The following is a 22,588-nucleotide window of genomic DNA, read 5'->3' as shown; positions in this document are numbered from 1 at the left end:
CTTAGTGGGTAGTGAATTTATGTTAATCAGGGAGGAACAACTCAGAAAAGGAGAGTGAGATGGTTGCACAACTTGAAGAATGTAATCAATGTCACTAAATGGGAGATGTAGAAACTGTTGAATTGGTGTATGTTTTGCTGTGTATATTTGTAACAACAACAAAATAAATAATTTTTAAAAAAAGAAATGTTATCACTAGTTTTCTTATACTTCAAGAATACTATTTTACTTCTGATGCATTCTGAATACCCAAATACGATTCACGCTTACCTTTCAGAAGCACTGGCAAAGTTGCAAGCACTATAATACAATGACTGAGACTTATAGAACACTTAAAAGTGAATGGTGATTGTGTTTAAGTTTGCAAGATATGAAATTATTATAATGAAGAGAAGATACAATACATTCAGGGGGTAATTGGATATTTCTGAGTTAAATTACATTCGTTAGTTTTTACCTGGCTTTGTTTTAGGAAGCCTATAGAAGTGTGTTTATAGAAGTATGGAAAATAAAACATTAAATTATATTTAAATTAAAAGCTTGGCAAAAGAAGTTAGAAAAGTAAAGATGAGACAAAGGGGAGCCAAGAAAAAGACTAAAAATATACCTAATTATAGCCTGATACTGGGCCAAAAATTTGTTTCTAAGCTCTGTCCGTTAGTATTAGATTCAGTAGCAAGTAAACCGAGAGACCCGATAGAAGGGCGGTTTAAATACAATACTACGTGAGCTTAGTTCTCCTTCATATGTAAATTCAGAGATGTGCAGACAGGTATGGCAGTTCCACTCTGCTCAGTTCTCAAAGATCCAGGCTTCTTCCAGCTCAACCCTCTGCCTTCTCAATGTGGACCTCATACCCCCCATAGTCCAAGATGGCAGCATTCGTATTTTCCTGAACAGTAGAATGGAGGAAGATACAAAGAAGGAGCAAAGGTCACCTTTGTTTGCTGAGAAAATTTTCAGTTGTTTGCTGAGAAAATTTTCAGAAATTGCCACTGGGTACTCTACTTACATCCCGTTGTACAGACCTTAGTGACATGGACACTCCTAGTTGCAAGGGAAGCTTGGAAATGCAGTTATTATGCTGGGCAGACATGGGTCCTGTTGAAAGTGTTGTTACAAAGGACAAAGAAGAGAAATAAATATAAGGGACAGGAGTGTCTGCCACAGCTTCGTAGCAGCCAAAAGAAGAAAAAGAACATGAGTTGGTAAAGACAAGCAATTGCTCGAGAGATCCATAGCAGCTCTTGGTAAAAAGGTTAGGAACAGATGATTCCGGAAATCCTTATAAAAAAGTAAAAGTGTGATATCTTTAACAACACTCTTACCATGTAGATGCCACCTGATTCACTGGACTATTTCTTTTAACAACCCTCGATAATGGATTGATAGTTCAGAGAAAACCTGTCTGCAGAGATTTAATATTCTGAGTTCATTTCTACCATTTTTTTAATCATAATAAAAATGTCTTTTTTGAACTTCATCATATGCATACCCTAACATTAAACATATGTGTATATATTTGTTTCAGAATTAAAGAAGACTCTATTTACCTTCGTTTACGGAAAAGAAACCACTGCAATCACAGAGACTACCAGAATATTTCAAAAAATGGTATGTAGCTTTCACCTGCCTTTAACGTTTGCTTTTATTTCATAAGTGCCGAAAAAGCTGAGAATTAGTTAATAAGGACCATGGAATAAAATGAACAGTCCCTTTTTCCAAAACCATTACCTCTTTTGAAAGATGGGTCCTAGGATTAGAGTATTTTACCCACAGCAAAGGAGAACAGGAGTCCCTGGTTAGCGCAAATGGTTAATGCGCTTAGCTGCTAACCGAAAGGTTAGAGGTTCAAGTCCACTAGAGGTGCTTCGGAAGAAAGGCCTAGAATCTACTTCCAAAACATAAGCCATTAAAAACCCTGTGGAGCACAGTTTTACTCCAACACACATGGAGTCAGGATTGACATGATGGCAACTGATCATGATGGTGGAAAGATGATCAAGAACAAGGTGTAGTCATGGCATGTACCAAGGAGAAGAAGGCCAGTTATCCAACAGCGCAGTCTTAGAAAGACCAAGGTGCAAGGCATGCAAGTCTCAGGAGGCAAGACATGAGTCAACATTAGCAGAACATGGGCTGAACACAGTCAGGGTCACGGCAAAGGCTCTGCTCTCCCCGTTGGTGCAATGTCTTCCAAGTTTTTTTCTAGGGTTGTAGTTTTAAGAAAAATAAATGCAACCTGTTTCATGGAGCTCTTTCTTGTAACAACTCTCAATAATGAACTGATCAGAGAAAACACATCTGCAGAGATTTAATTTTCCGAGTTCAGTTCCACCATCTTTCCACAATATTTAACCCTGTGGCTAAAATCCTGAAAGCCATTAAGGAAAGGACTGTATTTTCCTGGTGTTGTTGAGACTTCCAGGTCTTCATCAGCTCCTGTGTTTCCCAGACATAAGCATCTTCTGGGCTTGCCTCTTACCTATGTTGGTCTCAGCCTCCCATGTGGAGTCAGAGTCAGTGCATTGCCACCAGATCTTGATGAAACGCCTGATTGATAAACTGTGGTCTGCAGTGACTCTCCAAATAATGTCTTATGACACCAGGATGCAGAGATGGCAAATACTTAGTGAGTGTGTGGCCACTCGTTCTTCCTAAGCCTGGGGAAGATACGACTTATCGGCCTTGGCTCTCTTGTCTGCTACACCCAGATTCCCGCAGCAACTCTCACAACACAGCATGTCTGACAATCAGCAGCAGATTAGACTTGGCATGTGGAGCGAGCCCTATTTGCCATCCCTGTGCCATCTCTAATTAATGAAAGAGTGTTGAGGAAGTTCCCAAGAAGCATGAATTTTAACGAAATATATTAACTAAAAATAATGTATTTCTTATAATAAATATTCTGCACAGAATAAAATGTTCTACTGGTCTAATAACAATGCATAGATTTTTTTTTTTACAGAATAGTTGTTAGTTGCCATCAAGTTGATTCCAACTCATGGCAACACCATGTGTTACAGATTAAAACTGCTTCATAGGGTTTTCTTGGCTGTAATCTTAACAGAAGCAGATCACCAGGCCTGTCTTTTGTGGTACCGCTGGGTGGATTCGAACCACCAACCTTTATGTTAGCAGCCAAGTACAAACCTTTTGCACCACTCATTAACTGAGCTAGTACCATGTGCACACTTATACAATGGCAAAAACACTTTATGTATAATATTTCAGTTAATCCTTTCAACAGCACTGTAAGGCAAGTTCATTACAATTCTTCAATTCTAAGATGCCATTGATTGTAATAGCTTTGGGAACTGCTGAGGGAGGGAAAATGAAGGAAAAATTACAATGTACACATTGATTGCGGGATTCAATACAATAGCAAAAGATACTTGTTAACTGAGAAATTATATTCCCACTGTTACGGATGAGAAAATGGGGTCATAGAATGGTCAAGAGCCTTGTCCCAGCTCACAGAGATAGTAGGTTGCAGAGCCAGACTTTGTACCCAGGTCTGTCTGACTTCATTCACAGACACCAACATAGATAATACAGTCACTGCTCCATGATCCGAGATGATCTACGGGAATACATCAAACTCACATCTTTGCATAAGAACTAAGCCAAAAGTTTAATGCAAAGTTAAAGCCTAGTCTGGATGAAACCATCAAAAATACAGCGTGCACATCAGGCCCTTTGCTTGCACATTCTCTTTTCCTTCAGTGAGAAACTCAAACAACTTCAAAGCTATTAAAGGGTCTCTGTCAAAAAACAAAGAACAAACAAAAATGCATATGTTATGCAGCTATAGACAATGACAGGGTTCTTGGGTGGTGCAGACAATTCGCACTCCATTACTAACCTAAAGGTTGGCCGTTCAAAGCCACCCTGCAGGACCGTGGAAGAAAGGCCTGGTGATCTACTTCCATAAAGATTACAGGCAAGAAAACCCTGTGGAGCACAGTTCTACTCTGTAACACATAGGGCTGCCTCGAGTCGGAATCAACTCAATGGCAATGGGTATTGGGTACAGACAATGATGGTTAAAAATCTATATATTCTTATTTGGAAAGACTTACAAAATACTGCTAAAAGAAAAAAAAATCAGGATACAAAATTGGGCAAAATAGTTTGGTTTCTATCATGTGGGGAAAAAAATGAAACAGCTTGTAGACAGAAAGAAAGATTAATAGAAAATTCACCAACATATAGTCACTACGCTTGGTAAGGTTATGGGTGATTATTTTCATTCTTTTTACCTTCCTGTTTCTCAAAGTTGTTATTTTTATATGAAGATAACCTTAATAATTAATAATAATTTAAAAAGAAAGAGTCTAGAAACAGTAAAGGATTTGCCTGAGGTGACAGAGCCGGATATATCTGTTTAGGGCAAGGTGATAAGCAACAGAATTCTGCCAGGAACTGCCGCTGTAAGATGTTCTCTCCACATGCCCATAATGCCAGCATTTTTCTCCATAAGACCCAGACACGTCAAGTCAACATCGTTTCTCTACCCACCGTGGGTGCAGCAATCTTTTGTAAAATCAAAAAGATCAAAGCAAGATACTCCAAAAAGTGCCTAGTACAATTGATAGGCGACAGTTCTTTTTGTGATAGGCTGTCTCGACCGTACTCCTTTAAAATTCAGATGGTGGAGATAAAAGCGGAACCAGGAGAGGGGAGGAGAACCGAATCATGAAAAAACACGTTTATGTCAAAATTTGATAGGAACCTGTTGCTTCTCTCAGACTTTTGTCTGATGAATAGATGTCAGGGGGAGGGAGGTTATTTCCCTCCTTTTCTTTAAATTTGCAATTCTTAAAAATGCAGAAAATGTTCACTTTGTCTAGTATAATTTCTTTGAAGATGCTCCTGGACTATTTTTCTAAAATTGTAATTCTAAAAGGATATGTTTTTAGTTTCTCATCGTTACTCATTATTCTGCTTTTATTCTCCAGCCTCTCCGCCTATCTTTTGATGCTTTTCCTTGCTATGGATTTGCTTTTGATATTATGCAGCGTGTAACCTGACTACCAGCTCTGAGTTATTTCAATTACTGCCCAAGGTTTTTATTAGATATAGGAAAAGTCAGCTTTCCACATTTTGCATATTTATGGCTACACTTATTTTTTCAGAGCCAGCAAGCGAGAAAGAGGAGAATGGGAGGCAAGAGCTGAATGGAATAGTAAACTGTTTCTTAAAAATTGTATAAGTAGGAGTTAAAGAGACAGCTCCTATTTTCACCTTGGTTTTTATGTTCGAGATCTCAAAAATTTCTGTGGCTACCTCCATAGTTTAGCCTTTGCTAGGGATTATAAGGAGTCCCAGGTGGCACGAACGCTTAAGAACTTAAGGTTGTCAGTTTGAATTCACCTACAGGTGCTCAAAAGAAAGATGTGGCAATCTACTTCCAAAAGATCACATTGAAAACCCTGTGGATCACAGTTCTACTCTGACACACAGGGGGTCATCATGAGTCAGAATCGACTCCAGAGTAACTGCTTTGGCTTTAGGTTTTTGGAAGAGGGCACTGGTGGTCCAGTGGTAGGATTCTCTCCTCCAGGCGGGAGCCCCAGGCTTGAATCAGCGGTCTGCTTCTGAAAATCAGCCAGTGAAAACCCTGTGGGTCACAATGATTCAGCCTGCAACTGATCATGGAGATGGCGCAGGGCCAGGTAGCATTTGATTCCATTGTGCATGGGGCCCCCAACTCAACTCAGGGGCAGCAAATAACATGGATTGTAAAGCATTTTAAAATACAAAAATGTAGAAGTCATCTTTATTCAGAGAATAATTACCTGGCATGGGAGTTAGGAGCCTCAAGGCTCTAGTTAAATCTACTTTACGATTGGCCAAGGAAATGGTTTGCAGTGGCTTTGATAGCTTCCAACAAGCCAAAATGGCCCGGGGTGGGTGGGCAGCCAGGCCATTAAAGGGAACAGGGTCAAACACTTGCGGAGTTGGCTGGCACCTTCCAGAATATCATCTTACTACTCAAAGATCGAAAGAGATGCCCAGAGGATGAAGAATAGAGACCTTTCTCTTCTGTGGCCTCATAAAACCTTGTCCTTTCCTTGAAGTAGAGTGGTTTTGAAATAGTCCCTGGTATTGGTTTGTGACTTGGACAAACCATTTAATTTCTCTACCTGGTTCACCTCTGTAAAATGGAGGTTGTGGTTTGGTGAGAACTGCCAAGAGCGGCCCCAGGAGCTCATTCTGGACTACCTACATAAGAAGACAGCTTGACTGTCATATCTCCTCCCCACAGACCAAGGGGAGAAGCTGCACTCAAACTCAGTGGGCTGATGGGATCTGGGCATACCTGCCTTCTTGCCTTTGGTAAAGCCAGACTTTTAAGTTTGCCCTTTCTCCAATAGTTCCAATTCCTTAAACTATGCCTCAGGATACTGTGCAGTTCATCACAAAACCTGATGCATGATTGACCCAGACAGGGCCCACCTTGCACACCAGGAATAATAACAGAATAGACCTGAACTTCATGATGCTGTCATAAGGTTGAGTGAGAAAAATGCAGTGCTTCTTCAACTTCCATCGCCAGGGGGCCACCGAAGCAGTTTGTTACTAACTCTACCTACCATCCGTATATGGTCAGTATTTTTAAAAATCAGTCACTTTTTAAGTGTTGTTGTTGTTAGTTGCTGTCAAGTCAACTCCAATTCATGGCAACCTATGTATAGCAGAATGAAACGTTGCCCTGCCCTGCATTATGTTCATGGTCACCAGCATGTTCAAGTCCATCATCACAACTACTGTGTCAGTCCATCTCACCACAGGGCCCCCTCACCCTCGCTGACCCTCCACTTCACCAAACATAATGTCCCCTTCCAGAGATTGGTCTTTCCTGATGACGTGTCCAAATCAAGTGAGTTTGTTGTGATCCATAAGATTGGCAGTGAGGAAGACATTATATTCCAAACTAGAAGAGTCTCACTTGGGAACTACAAAGAGATAGAGTCTGCACCACATAAACCTATTAGAGCTTCCCTTGGCAGGCTGTACTCTACAGCCACAGAGAGAAAATTGGTTACTTTTCAGAAGTAGATTGCCAGGCCTTTCTTCCTAGTTTGTCTTATTTTGAAAGCTCCACTAAAACCTGTTCACCATGGGTGATCCTGCTGGTATTTGAAATACCAGTGACATAGCTTCCAGCATCACAGCAACATGCAAGAAACCACAGTACAACAAATGGACAGATGGGTGGTGGCTTCAAATGTTAATAGTTTTTCAAAGGAAAAAAGTTGATTTGAAAAAGTAAAAATAAGTTAAAAGATAAAAGTCGAAGATAGGAAAGCCTCTCAATACTGGTTCATCAGTTATAACAAGGAAACGCTGGTGGTGTAGTGGTTCAGAACTATGGCTGCTAACCAAAAGGTCGACAGTTCAAATCCCCACAGGAATGAATGTAAAATTTTAATAGCAGATGAAGCAGTGTGCAGGCAGAGATGAGGTATATGGGAACTCTTCTTTTCACACAATTTTTCTGTAAACATATAATTGCTTGTCTTAGGCCTCTAGCGCTGCTATAACAGAAATACCACAGGTAGATGGCTTTAACAAATCAAAATTTACTTTTCTTACCGTTTAAGAGGCTAGAAGGCTCAGGGTGCCAGCCCTAGGTGGAGGCTTTCTCTCTCTGTCAGCTCTGCAGGAGAGTCTTTTTCTCCTTTCAGCATCTATGGGCTCTGCGTTTCTTGGAGATCTCCATGTTTCTTGGCTTCAGTCTTCCCCTGGGTCACACCCTCTTGTAAGGCTGTGACTCAAGATACACGCCACACTAATCCTGCCTAATTAACATGTACAGGTTAGGATTTACAACTCATCAAAAATGGAGGATAATTACATCAGATCACAAAATGGAGGACAACCACTGGGAATCATGGCCTAACTAAGTTGACACATATTTTGAGGGGACACAACTCAATCCACAACACTGCTCTAAAAAATAAAGTTTAGGGAGGCAGAGCCAAGAAGGCGGAATAGATAGACGCTTCCGTCAAGCCCTCTTTGCAACAAAGACTCAAAAAAACAAGTGAAACGAGTATATCTGTGACAAGCTGGGAGCCCTGAGCATCAAAGGCAAGCTCAGACAATGAACTGAGGGGCAGGGGGAGAAGTGGAGAAGAGTTACCGGACCTGAATCACGGGGAGTCCTCAGCACCATTCCCTGAGCAGCCTGGCGGAGGTGGGCTGGTCCTAGCATTGGGCCACGGTTTCCTCAGGGAGAAGCAGCCAGCCGCACAGCCCACTCACAACTCTGGAACCTGAAGAGAACGGTGGGCTCTCAGCAAAAGCTAAGTACTTGCGTATATTTTACCGCGCCCCACCCACCCCCAATCTGGCTTCAGCGGCTGAATCCCTGGGCCTGAGATAGACCCTGGGGAGCACCTAGAGCCATCCTCCTGACCTTGGGGAAGGAAAAAATTTGCGACTGGGGGGAAAAGATAATTTGCTAGCTCCATTAACCAGGGGAGCCCAGGACAGAAGTGGTTCCTCTCCAGGCATAAACCATCTGTGGACCTTGAGCACCTTTCCCTTCTGCATGGACCTATGTGGGCCTATTTCAGGAGAATAGGCCCTTATTGGCAAACTCTAACCATTTCCGCTGTGCAGTGGAGAGGTGGGTATTTGATGTCTGACATTGCTTTGCCTATTAAGCAAGGTCCTCACCTACCCACAACAGGGACCTAAGGACTGGTAGCTCCGCTCAGGTCACCCAGCCACCCGCAACAGGGGTCCAAAGATAACTGGTACCTCTCAGTCCTTACAACCAAAAACTTTGGGTGCCCATGGTCCCTCTGCAGAACCCACCCACCAGCACGCTCTAGGGAACAGAGATGCATTTTCCTCAGAGACACTTGGGGGTCAGTTCTCAGCCTCCTGCCTTGTCCAGAGTGTGACCCCCTGCTGCAATCAGATACAGATATATATGCCAATCACCCCTGCCCCTCTAAGACTGTAGGACAGAGCCTGTACCACACACTTGGTATCAGCTACCTGAAAACCTGAGCTGAATTCATACACAAAAACCGAATGGACTCCTAGACTGATATACCTGATAACAGCTCTTGCCAGCTGGGGACAGGACACCAGAGCTCAAAAGGCAAAAATAATCAAGCTAGCTCACTCAAGCAACCCATAAGGGTATACCAAAACAAAACAAAGCAAGCAGCAATGACACAGGAAGCAAGGATAAACTAATACGATAACTTATAGATGGCTCAGCGACAACAGTCAACATCAAGTCACATAAATAAACAGACCATGATCACCTTAACAGGCTCTCAAAACAAAGAATCCAAAGATCTTCTAGATGAAAGTGCATTCCTGGAATTACCAGATGCAGAATACAAAAGTTTAATATACAGAACCCTTCAAGACATCAGGAAGGAAATGAGGCAATACACAGAACAAGCCGAGGAACACACAGATAAAGCAACTGAATAAGATTAGAAAAATCTTCCAGGAACATAAAGAAAAGATAAATAAGCTGTAAAAATCCATAGACAGACAGCAATCAGAAATTCAGAAGATTAACAAAAAAATTACAGAATTAGATAACTCAGTAGAAAGTCAGAGGAGGAGAATTGAGCAAGCAGAAGCTAGAATTTCTGAACTCGAAGATAAATCACTTGGCACTGATATATTTGAAGAAAAATCAGATGAAAGAATTTTTTAAAAAATGAAGAAACCTTAAGAATCATGTGGGACTCTATCAAGAGAAATTACCTATGAGTGATTGGAGTACCAGAACAGGGAGGGTTAACAGAAAATACAGAGAAAATTTGTTGGCAGAAAACTTTCCTGATGTTGTGAAAGGTGAGAAGATATCTATCCAAGATGCTCTTCAAACTCCACATAAGGTAGATCTTAAAAGAAAGTCACCAAGACATATTATAACCAAGCTTGCCAAAACCAAAGATAAAGAGACAATTATAAGAGCAGCGAGGGATAAAAGAAAAGTCATCTACAAAGGACAACTAGTAAGAATAAGCTCAGACTACTCGGCAGAAACCATGCAGGCCAGAAGACCATGGGATGACATATTTAAAAAACTGAAGGAAAAAATTGCCTGCCAAGAATCATATATCCATCAAAACTGTCTCTTAAATATGAAGGTGAAATTAAGACATTTCCAGATAAACACAAGTTGAGGGAATTCATAAAAACCAAACCAAAACTACAAGAAATACTAAAGGGAGTTCTTTGGTTAGAAAATCAATAACATCAGGTATCAACCCAAGACTAGAACACTGGGCAGAGCAACCAGAAGTCAACCCAGACAGAGAAATCAAAAAAAAAAAAAAAAAAGCAAGATTTAAAACAAAAAAAAAGAGCCCAACAAAATGTAACGGCGATGTTATTATACAAAAGAAGACAACATTAAAATAATAAAGAGAGACTAAGAAATGTAATCTTACACCTTCCATATGGAGAGGAAAATACAGCGATACAAAGGAATAAAAGTTAGTTTTAAATTTAGAAAAATAGGGGTAAATAATAAGGTAACCACAGAGAAGACAAACTATCCTACTCAATGAAATAAAATACAAGGGAAAAATACAGACTCAGCAGAAACAAAATCAACAACAAATATGAGGAAAGGACAATACATAAAGAAAATCTACTCAGCACATAAAATCAAGTGGGAAAAAGAAACCGTCAGCATACCAAAAAAGACATCAAAATGATAGCACTAAATTCATATCTATCCATATTACCCTGAATGTAAATGGACTAAATGCACCAATAAAGAGACAGAGAGTCTCAGACTGGATAAAAAATCAAGATCCATCTATATGCTGCCTACAAAAGACACACCTTAGACTTAGAGACATGAACAAACTAAAACTCAAAGGATGGAAAAAATACATCAAGCAAACAACAATCAAAAAAGAGCAGGAGCGGCAATATTAATTTCTGACAAAATAGATGTTAAAGTTAAATCCATCAGAAAGGATAAGGAAGGACACTATATAATGATTAAAGGGACAATACACCAAGAAGATATAAAAATATTAAATATTTATACACCCAATGACAGGGCTCCAAGATACATAAAACGAACTCTATCAGCATTGAAAAGTGAGATAGACAGCTCCACAATAATAGTAGGAGACTTCAACACACCACTTTCGGTGAAGGACAGGACATCCAGAAAGAAGCTCAATAAAGACACGGAAGATCTAAATGCCACAATCAACCAACTTGACCTCGTAGACGTATACAGAACACTCCGCCCAACAGCAACCAACTATACTTTCTTTTCTAGTGCACATGGAACATTCTCTAGAATAGACCACATATTAGGTCATAAAGCAAGCCTTAGCAGAATCCAAAACACTGAAATATTACAAAGCTTCTTCTCTGACCATAAGGCCATAAAAGTGGAAATCATAGCAGGAAAAGCAGGGAAAAGAAATCAAACACTTGGAAACTGAACAATACCCTACTCAAAAAAGATTGGGTTATAGAAGACATTAAGGATGGAATAGAGAAATTCATAGAATCCAATGAGAATGAAAACACTTCCTATCAGAACATTTGGGACACAGCAAAAGCAGTGCTCAGAGACCAATTTATATCGATAAATGCATAGATCCAAAAAGAAGAAAGGGCCAAAATCGAAGAGTTATCCCTGCAACTTGAACAAATAGAAAGAGAGCAACAAAAGAAACCCACAGGCACCAGAAGAAAACAAATAATAAAAATTAGAGCAAAACTGAATGAAATAGAAAACAGAAAAACAATTGAAAGAATTAACAAGACCAAAAGCTGGTTTTTTGAAAAAATCAACAAAATTGATAAATCCCAGCCAAACTGACAAAAGAAAAACAGGAGAAGAAGCAAATAACCTGCATAAGAAATGAGATGGGCAATATTACAACAGACCCAACTGAAATTAAAAGAATCATATCAGATTACTATGAAAAACTATACTCAAACAAATTTGGAAACCTAGAAGAAATGGATGAATTCCTAGAAACACACTACCTACCTAAACTAACACAAACAAGAGGTAGAACAACTAAATAGACCCATAACAACAAAAAAAAAAGAGATAGAAAAGGTAATCGAAAAACTCCCAACAAAAAAAAAGCCCTGGTCTGGACAGCTTCACTGCAGAGTTCTACCAAACTGTCAGAGAAGAGTTAACACCACTACTAGTAAAGGTATTTCAGAGCATAGAAAAGGACAGAATACTACCAAACTCATTCTATGAAGCAACCATATCTCTGATACCAAAACCAGGTAAAGACACCAGAAGAAAAGAAAATTGTAGACCTATATCCCTCATGAATGTAGATGCTAAAATCCTCAACAAAATTCTAGCCGATAGAATTCAACAACATATCAAAAAAATAATTCACCATGACCAAGTGGGATTCATACCAGATATGCAGGGATGGTTCAACATTAGAAAAACAATGTAATCCACCACAAAAATAAAAGACAAGAATCACATGATTTTATCAATTGATGCAGAAAAGGCATTTGACAAAGTTCAACGCTCATTCATGATAAAAACTCTCAGCAAAATACAAATAGAAGGAAAATTCCTTGACATAATAAAGGGCATTTATACAAAGCCAACAACCAACATCACGTAAAGGAGAGAGCCTGAAAACATTTCCATTCAGATCGGGAACCAGACAAGGATGCCCTTTATCACCACTCTTATTCAACATTGTGCTGGAAGTCCTAGCCAGAGCAATTAGGCTAGATAAAGAAATAAAGGGCATCCAGATTGGCAAGGAAGAAGTAAAAATGTCTCTATTTGCAGATAATATGATCTTATACACAGAAAACCCAAAGGAATCCTCCAGAAAACTACTGAAACTAATAGAAGAGTTCAGCAGAGTATCGGGATATAAGATAAACATACAAAAATCAGTTGGATTCCTCTACACCAACAAAAAGAACATAGAAGAGGAAATCACCAAATCAATGCCATTTACAGTAGCCCCCAAGAAGATAAAATACTCAGGAATAAATCTTACCAGAGAAGTAAAAGACTTATACAAAGAACTAAGTAAGTTCTTTGTATAAGTGTACTTAAACTACAGTACACTTCTGTAGGAAACCAAAAGAGACTCACGTAAGTGGAAGAACATACCTTGCTCATGGATAGGAAGACTTAACATTATAAAAATGTCTGTTCTACCAAAAGCGATCTATACATTTAATGCAATTCTGATCCAAATCCCAACGACATTCTTCAATGAGCTGGAGAAACAAATCAACAATTTCATATGGAAGGGAAAGAGGCCTCGGATAAATAAGGCATTACTGAAAAAGAAGAACAAGGTAGGAGGCCTTACTTTGCCTGATTTTGGAACCTATTACACCGCCACAGTAGTCAAAACAGCCTGGCACTGGTACAACAACAGATACATGGACCAGTGGAACAGAATTTAGAATCCAGACATAAATCCATCCACATATGAGCAGCTGATATTTGACAAAGGCCCCAAAACAGTTAAATGGGGAAAAGACAGTCTCTTTAACAAATGGTGCTGGCAGAACTGGATATCCGTCTGCAAAAAAATGAAACAAGACCCATACCTCACTGCATGCACAAAAACTAACTGAAAATGGATCAAAGACCTAAACATAAAATCTAAAACGATAAAGATCATGGAAGAAAAAATAGGGGCAACATTAGGAGCCCTAATACATGGCATAAACAGTATACAAATCATTATAAAGAACGTAGAAGAAAAACTAGATAACTGGGAGCTCCTAAAAATCAAACACCTATGCTCATCCAAAGACTTCACCAAAAGAGTAAAAAGACAGCCTACAGACTGGGAAAAAGTTCTTAGCTATGACATTTCTGATCAGCGCCTGATCTCTAAAATCTACATGATACTGCAAAAACTCAACTGCAAAAAGACAAATAACCCAATTAAAAAATGGGCAAAGGATATGAATAAATGCTTCACTAAAGAAGACATTCAGGTAGCTAACAGATATATGAGGAAATGTTCACGATCATTAGCCATTAGAGAAATGCAGATCAAAACTGCAATGAGATTTCATCTCACTCCAACAAAAAAAAAGGCTGGCATAAATAAAAAAAAAAAACACTAAATAGTAAATGTTGGAGAGGCTGTGGAGAGATTGGAACACTTCTACACTGCTCGTGGGAATGTCAAATGGTACAACCACTTTGGAAATCAATTTGGCACTTCCTGAAAAGAAATAGAACTACCATACGACCCAGCAATCCCACTCCTTGAAATATATCCTAGAGAAATAAGAGCCTTTACATGAACAGATATATGCACACCCATGTTTATTGCAGCACTGTTTACAATAGCAAAAAGATAGAAGCAACCAAGGTGCCCATCAACAGATGAATGCATAAATTATGGTATATTCACACAATGAAATACTATGCATCGTTAAAGAACAGTGAGGAATCTGTGAAACATTTCATAATATGGAGGAACCTGGAAGGCATTATGCTGAGTGAAATTAGTTGCAAAAGGACAAATATTGTATAAGACCACTATTATAAGAACTTGAGAAATAGTTTAAACTGAGAGGAAAACATTCTTTTGTGGTTACGAGAAGGGGGAGGGAGGGAGGGTGGGAGAGGGGTATTCACTAATTAGATAGTAGATAAGAACTACCTTAGGTGAAGGGAAAGACAGCACACAATACAGGGGAGGTCAGCACAATTAGACTAAACCAAAAGCAAAGAAGTTTCCTGCATAAACTGAATGCTTCAAAGGCCAGCGTAGCAGGGGCAGGGGTCTGGGGACCATGGTTTCAGGGGACACCTAACTCAATTGGCATAATAAGAAAACATATTAAGAAAACATTCTGCATCCCCCTTTGAAGAGAGTGGCGTCTGGGATCTTAAACGCTAGCAAGCAGCCATCTAAGATGCATCAATTGGTCTCAACCCACCTGGATCAAAGGAGAATGAAGAACACCAAGGACACAAGGCAATTACGAGCCCAAGAGACAGAAAGGGCCACATGAACCAGTGACTACATCATCCTGAGACCAGAAGAACTAGATGGTGCCTCGCTACAACCAATGACTGCCCTGACAGGGAACACAACAGAGAACCCCTGAGGGAGCAGGAGAGCAGTGGGATGCAGACCCCAAATTCTCATAAGACCAGACTTAATGGTCTGACTGAGACTGGAAGGACCCTGGTGGTCATGGCTCCCAGACCTTCTGTTGGCCCAGGACAGGAACCATGCCCAAAACCAACTTCTCAGATGTGGATTGGACTGGACAATGGGTTGGAGAGGGATGCTGGTGAGGAGTGAGCTTCTTGGATCGGGTGGACCCTTGACACTATGTTGGCATCTCCTGCCTGGAAGGGAGATGAGAGGGTGGAGGGGGTTAGAAGCTGGCAAAATGGACACGAAAAGAGAGAGTGGAGGGAGAGAGCGGGCTGTCTCATTAGGGGGAGAGTAATTGGGAGTGTGTAGCAAGGTGTGTACGGGCTTTTGTGTGAGAGACTGACTTGATTTGTAAACTTTCACTTAAACCACAATAAATATTATTATAAATAAATAAAGTTTATTAAAACCAGATAGACAGCAAACCCCAGCGCTCTTCATGGGTGCAGTACGCAGCCTGCAGAGGGACCTCTGAACAGATTTATGCACTGCAGACTCTACCTTTTTTCGACTCCCAAAGGAGACTTTCCTAGTTTGGACTATCATGCCCCTTTCACTGGCAAACTTTCCATATTGTTTTTGCAAGTTTAGCAAAACCTTTGTGTAAACACCTGTTTGGGGTTGTTTTGTTTCCAGAAATTCAAATGTGCTTAAAAAACTTGTTTTTTCTGGGGCCAATCTTCCCTCCATGCAGTGAGAGGCCTCCCCTCTCTGAGTGTGACTCACCTGACTCATCCACTTAGGGAGGAGTGGGGAGCAAGGGGACTCGCTTGAAGTACATAGGTGTGGAAAATGGAGAACGTTAGCGCTTTGGTGAAGTGTGTGAGTTTGCATCCTCAACTACCCCACCCCTCCCCTGACCCCCTTGCTGCAAACCACATTTGGTCTTAGCCTTCTTATCTTCTGCAACCTCCTCCCCCCACCCCACACTGACAAACTCCATCTTGCTGGCTCTGTTCTTCAGGCTTTTGTTAGACCATCTGAAGAATGGGAAAGAAGACATCTACCTGTAGAAGCTAGAGAAAGGGGGCAAAATTCAGGCCAGCCTATGAAATCCACCTACGTAATAAAGTGTTGGGAAGACTAAGTGGGTGGAGTGAGGAAGAGAGAAGGAAATTGAGCAGGGAAGAGATGAAGGAAGAATTCCTAAGTGGAGTTGAGAAGGGAGGCCCTGGAGGAAATCAGAGTGAGGGATGAAGATGGAAGAGGAGTGGGGTTTCTATGTGTTGCTGGGGACTGCCTGTCCAAGACACTTAAGAGTCAAGCTCAGCACTCCCTTTAATGACCCTCAAACTGAGTTTCTTCAACACACCACTACCCTGAGAATGAACCCCATCGGACTACCCACACGCAAAGCTCACATCAGCATTTAAAAAGCAAACTACCTAATCTGAAGACCACAATACAGTACAACTCACTCTGGCTGCTCTCCAGTGAAAAATCAGGATGGTTGCCAGCCCTAAATTCATGGAATAGATCCTTCATGACTTCAATCATTCTGCTAATATATTTGAGCCCCCACCATGGTGGTAAGCACATGGGACAAGCAGACTAAATGCTAATGCATGCCTAGACCCCAGTTCAAGTCCTGACCTCTAATCAACTGATTCTATAAACTCGGGGAGTCACTTCTCCACTCTGAGCCTCAGTTTCCCTATGTGCAAAATAAAGGGTTTAAACCAGATGATCTCAACTTGCGCCCAAACTCTGTGAATCTGTAATTCTAAAGCACAGTGTTCCAAACTGTTGGCCCACAGACTCACAATGTTCAAGTTTTTTGTTCCATTGAATTCATTGCTGACATTTAAATATCAAGGGATTTTTATGTAAAAATCCAATTTCCAGTTCACCTTAGAAAACCATCAGCTCTGTCTCCCTGGGCCCCCTTCCTGGCTGCTAGCAGTTGGTCTGCACAGTGGCCTCCCCTTTAGATGGATACGTGTGTGCAGTTGGCTGTAGTCCCCACTCTGCTGCCTTCACACATGGATTCAGACACCTAGTCCCTGTGGTCATTTGATTTCTTAAACACTCTCCCAAGCCAAACCAAAACCAAACCAAACCCAGTGCCGTTGAGGTGATTCCGACTTATAGCAACCCTATAGGACAGAGTAGAACTACCCCATAAAGTTTCCAAGGAGCTCCTGGAGCATCCAAACTGCTGACCCTTTGGTTAGCAGCTGTAGCACTTAACCACTACGCCACCAGGGTTTCAAGCCAAAGAGACCAGGAACTCTGCAAGCGAAAGTAGGATGAGGACTTCAGTGTACAAGTCAGAAGGTAAGAGAGAGAGTGAAAGAGCTCCAGAGAGGTGGCCAAAACCCAAGCATCCAGCAGAAGAGAGAGGATACCTCAGGGAGACTTTCTTACACTGATGGAAATGAGGGAGTAGTAGTCCATCTTGCTGTTAGATTCAAAGAAACCTGCCAAAAGGATTTTGCTTCCTCAACAAGCAAGTAAACTATTGAAGGATCTTGCCCTGGGGACAGAAACAACACTCTTTGGGCTTTACTCCAAGTCAGAAAGAATAAGCTGATGTCCTTTGGGGCCCCAGGTAGCTAATCATATTTTACGCAGTAATAATGCCAGGGATAATTGGTAAAGGCACAAACCTCCAGGGCCATCTATTAGCAGGATGGGTGAATTTAACTAGAGAGTTGTTTGAGCCTGCTATTGCTATTTTTACTTTCATAGATTTTAGCTAATACTAAGTACCCTCTCTAAACCAGTTTCCCTGGGTGGAGCAAAGAGCTTGCGCTTGGTTACTAACCAAAAGGTTGGCCGTTTGAATCCACCCAGCAGCATCGCAGAACTAAGGCCACTGAAAACCCTATGAACTGCAGTTCTACTCTGGCACATATGGGGTCAACCATGAGTTGGAATTGACTCAACAGTAACAAGTTTTTTTTTTGTTTTTTGGGGGGTGGTGGGAGGAAGTTTGTTTGTTTCTCTAAACTAGACACTATGCTAAGCACTTTGTATACACCCATTTTACAGTCCCACTTAATCTACACAACCCTATTTTACAGATGAGGAGGCTGAGACTCAAAAAGATTAAGTAACTTGCCAAAGGTTGATTAGCTTGCCAGTGGTAGAACTTAAATCCATGTTTGTCTCAGACCAAAGTCCGTGCTCCCAACCATGCCATAAAACCAAACCCATTGCTGTCGAGTCAATTCCAACTCATAGTGACCCCACAGGACAGAGTAGAACTGTCTCATTCAGTTCTCAAGGAGTGACTGGTGAATTTGAACTGTTGATCTCTTGGTTAGCAGCCAAGCTCTTAACTACTGCACCACCAGGGCTCCAAATCATGTCACACTGTCCCCCATTTAGACTCTGGCCCCTAAAGCCACCACCTTGCTGCCTCGGACAACCGGGACCAGCCCTGCAGTCATCTGAATGTCAGAATTAGACACTTTAACCCAGCAATCTGCCAGTCCTCTATTGAAAGTAGCCTTTTTGGAAACAGGTAGAAGCAAGAAAAAGCTTAAAAAAAAAAAGTGAAGAAATAAAACTATGAGTATTAATCTAGACTTAGCTGCATTCAGTTACAAATACAAAGATTTATTTATTTTTATATCCCCAAGTATCTCTATTCTGGAACAAAACTGATTTTGTACCATAAACTAGCTAGCTGAGCTTCCACTGTTGTATTCTTGCTAAATATACCTAACCTGAATTTAATCACGAGGAAACTCAGACAAACAAAAATTGAGGGACATTCTATAAGTTTCAGGTCATGAAAGACAAAGACTGAGGAATGATCCAGATTAAAGGAGACTAAAGAAAAGTGGTAACTAAATCCAATATGTGATTCTGGAGGGACCCTGGACCAGAAGAGAGTCAATAGTAGGACAATAGGTGAAATTTGAATAAGGTGTATAGCCTAGACAATAGTATTGTACCAATGTTAATTTCCTGATTTTGAACTTTGTACTATGATTGTGAGAAATGTTCACATTTAGGGAATCTGGGTGAAGGGCATGTGGAAATCCTTTGTTCTACTTCTGCAACTATTTGGAAATTATTTCAAATGGAAAAATTAAGATAATTTTTTAGAGGAGATGGGGCCAAGATGGCTGACTAGGTAGAAGCTACCACAAATCCCTCTTGCAACAAAGACTCGGAAAAACAAGTGTATTGGTCACATACATGACAATCTATGAACCCTGACCACAAAACACATAACTAAGGAGTTGGCCTGAGTGACAGGGGAGCGAAAAGCTGTACAGTAAAGCAGCGACCGCTTCTAGAACCAGCATTCCCTGCCACAGCCTTGAGCCCTCGTGGTTCCCTGGTGCCAGAGTGGTTGGGCTCATCACAGCTTACTGATACGGGGCAAGCACAGGACGTAGTCCTATTCACTAACCACCTGGAGTAACCTCGGCAGAGACTGAGCCAGTGCAAGCAGGCTGCACACCAAAGCGGCTGGCAGGAGAAGGAGAAATCACGGGGAAGCAGAGACTGGTTTTGGAGCCTGGAGCCAGAAAACCTTGGCACTGGGCTTTGGACTAGGAATGAAGGAGCTGATCATGGCTTCGTGAGACATGGGACTGGACACAGGTCTGACTCTCGCGGGCAATCTCCACCCAGCAAGAGCACGCAGGCTACACGCCCCTCTGAAATCTCAAATAAAACAGTTTTCACCAAACAAGGTAAATAACTTTGTCTATATTGCCAAGCTACTCTCTCCTATCTATCTCATCCCTCCCCTCCCTGCCCCAGGCAGCTTCATTAACATTGGAATTTCCTGGGCCAGGGAGTGAAGTGTTCTGCGGGTTTTTTTTTTTTTTTTCTAACCCATTCTCCTGGCCTGAGAAAAGCAGCAATTAACAATCCAGGAGAGAAAAATCCTTCCCTGAATTCCCTAAACTGGAATAATAATACACAACCAGCTTCAGCCAAGCAAAAGAGAACCACAGTCTCTGGCTTTCATCCCTACAGGGAACCAGGTGGCTATTATTAAGCAAAGGTAATTCTGATAGAGATCTGACTGTAATCTTTTTAACAAAGCAATGGAAAGACAAGTTTTGGAGCTCTGATACCTCTCTACCTATTAAACAGAGCCCTCACTGATCCACAGCAGGGAACTGAGGGCTAAAGCTCCACCAACACCACCTAGCCACTTGCTAAAGGGGTCTGAGGATAGTGACGCCTACCAATCTTTAGAGGTACAAGCATTGGGTGCCTAAGGTACAGCAGTGGAGCCCACCCACCAAAGTGCTCTGGGAATAGAGACACTCTTACCTCACTGACACATGGAGGAACACTGTCAGCATTTTGCCCTCCTCAGAGTGTGCCACCCTGCCGCTACTAGAATCTGGTGCATACAACCATCACCGCTACTCTTCTAAGTTAATAGGTGACAGCCTACACCACACACTAGGTGACCCACAATCAGCACACCTAAGCTGATTCTATTCAACAATAGTGAGTGGACTCATAGGCTCATATATTTGGTAACTGCTCAAACCAGCCAGTAATAGGTCATAAATGATTCAAAGGCTACAACAATCAAGATAGCACAATCTAGTAGCCCCACTGGGTATATTGAAACAAAACAAAGCAAGAAGATAAGACTCAGTAAGCACATATAAAATAAATCATTACAACATCTTATAGATGGCTGGGAGACAGCAGTCAATACCTAATCACATAAAGAACCAGACCATGATTGCTTCTTCAAATCCCCAAATTAAAGAATCAACCATCTATACATATAACGCACTTCCAATCCAAATACCAATGTCATATTTTAAGGGGATAGAGAAACAAATCACTAATTTCACATGGAAGGGAAAGAACCCCCGGATAAGCAAAGCATTACTGAAAAAGAAGAAGAAAGTGGGAGGCCTCACTCTACCTGATTTCAGAACCTATTATACAGCTACAGTAGTCAAAACAGCCTGGTACTGGTACAACAGCAGGCACATAGACCAATGAAACAGAATTGAGAACCCAGATATAAATCCATCCACGTATGAGCAGCTGATATTTGGAACTCTCATACACTGCTGGTGGGATTGTAAAATGGTACAACCACTTTGGAAATCCATCTGGCGTTATCTTAAACAGCTAGAAATAGAACTACCATACAACCCAGAAATCCCACTCCTCGGAATATACCCTAGAGATACAAGAGCCTTCACACAAACAGATATATGCACACCCATGTTTATTGCAGCTCTGTTTACAATAGCAAAAAGCTGGAAGCAACCAAGATGTCCGTCAACGGATGAATAGGTAAATAAATTGTGGTATATTCATACAATGGAATACTACCCATCGATAAAGAACAGTGACGAATCTCTGAAACATTTCATAACATGGAGGAAGCTGGAAGGCATTATGCTGAGCGAAATGAGTCAGTTGCAAAAGGACAAATATTGTATAAGACCACTATTATAAGATCTTGAGAAATAGAAAAAACGGAGAAGAACACATACTTTTGTGGTTACAAAGGGGGGAGGGAGGGAGGGAGAGGGCTTTTTATTGATCAATCAGTAGATAAGAACTGCTTTGGGTGAAGGGAAAGACAACACTCAATACAAGGAAGGTCAGCCTAATTGGACTGGACTAAAAGCAAAGAGGTTTCCGGGATAAAATGAAAGCTTCAAAGGTCAGCGGAGCAGGGGCTGGGGTCTGGGGAACTTGGTTTGAGGGGACTTCTAAGTCAATGGACAAAATAATTCTATTATGAAAACATCCTGCATCCCACTTTGAATTGTGGCGCCTGGGGTCCTAAATGCCAACAAGCGGCCATCTAAGATACATCAATTGGTCTCAACCCACCTGGAGCAAAGGCAAAGGAAGAACACCAAGGTCACACGACAACTAAGAACTCAAGAGACAGAAAGGGCCACATGAACCAGAGACCTACATTATCCTGAGACCAGAAGAACTAGTTGCTACCCGGCCACAATCGATGTCTGCCCTGTCAGGGAGCACAACAGACAACTCCTGAGGGAGCAGGAGACCAATGGGATACAGACCCCAAATTCTCATAAAAAGACCATACCTTAATGGTATGATTGTGACTAGAGGAATCCCAGAGACAATGCTCCCCAGAACTTCTGATGGCACAGGACAGGAACCATCCCCGAAGACAAATCATCAGGCATGAAAAGGACTGGTCAGTGGAGGGGAGAAGGATGCTGATGAAGAGTGAGCTAATTAAATCAGGTGGACACTGGAGAGTGTGTAGCCAACTGTTGACTGGAGGGGGGATGGGAAGATAGAGAGGGAAGATGGCAAAATTGGCACAAAACGAGAGACTGAAAGGGCTGACTCAATAGTGGGAGAGCAAGTGGGAGAAGGGAGTAAAATGTACGTAAACCTACATGTGACAGACTGATTGGAATGGTAAATGTTCACTTGAAGCTTAATAAAAATTAATTAAAAAAAAAAAAAGAATCAAAATC

The 22,588-nt window shown here is 41.2% G+C and overlaps 1 protein-coding gene across 2 annotated transcripts in view; it reads left to right on the top strand.

Moving 5' to 3' along the window:
* Positions 1-22,588, top strand: part of AOAH (acyloxyacyl hydrolase) — a 264,955-nt gene that overhangs the window by 182,641 nt on the left and 59,726 nt on the right. For both annotated transcript variants that reach the window (XM_003406941.3, XM_023544293.2), the window contains exon 13: positions 1,532-1,614. In XM_003406941.3, the coding sequence (XP_003406989.1) occupies positions 1,532-1,614 (83 nt within the window). The remainder of the gene's footprint in view (positions 1-1,531; positions 1,615-22,588) is intronic.

The sequence above is a fragment of the Loxodonta africana genome, chromosome 8, assembly GCF_030014295.1.
Source record: "Loxodonta africana isolate mLoxAfr1 chromosome 8, mLoxAfr1.hap2, whole genome shotgun sequence".
Lineage (NCBI taxonomy): Eukaryota > Metazoa > Chordata > Mammalia > Proboscidea > Elephantidae > Loxodonta > Loxodonta africana.
This window is presented reverse-complemented; position numbering and strand designations above follow the sequence as displayed.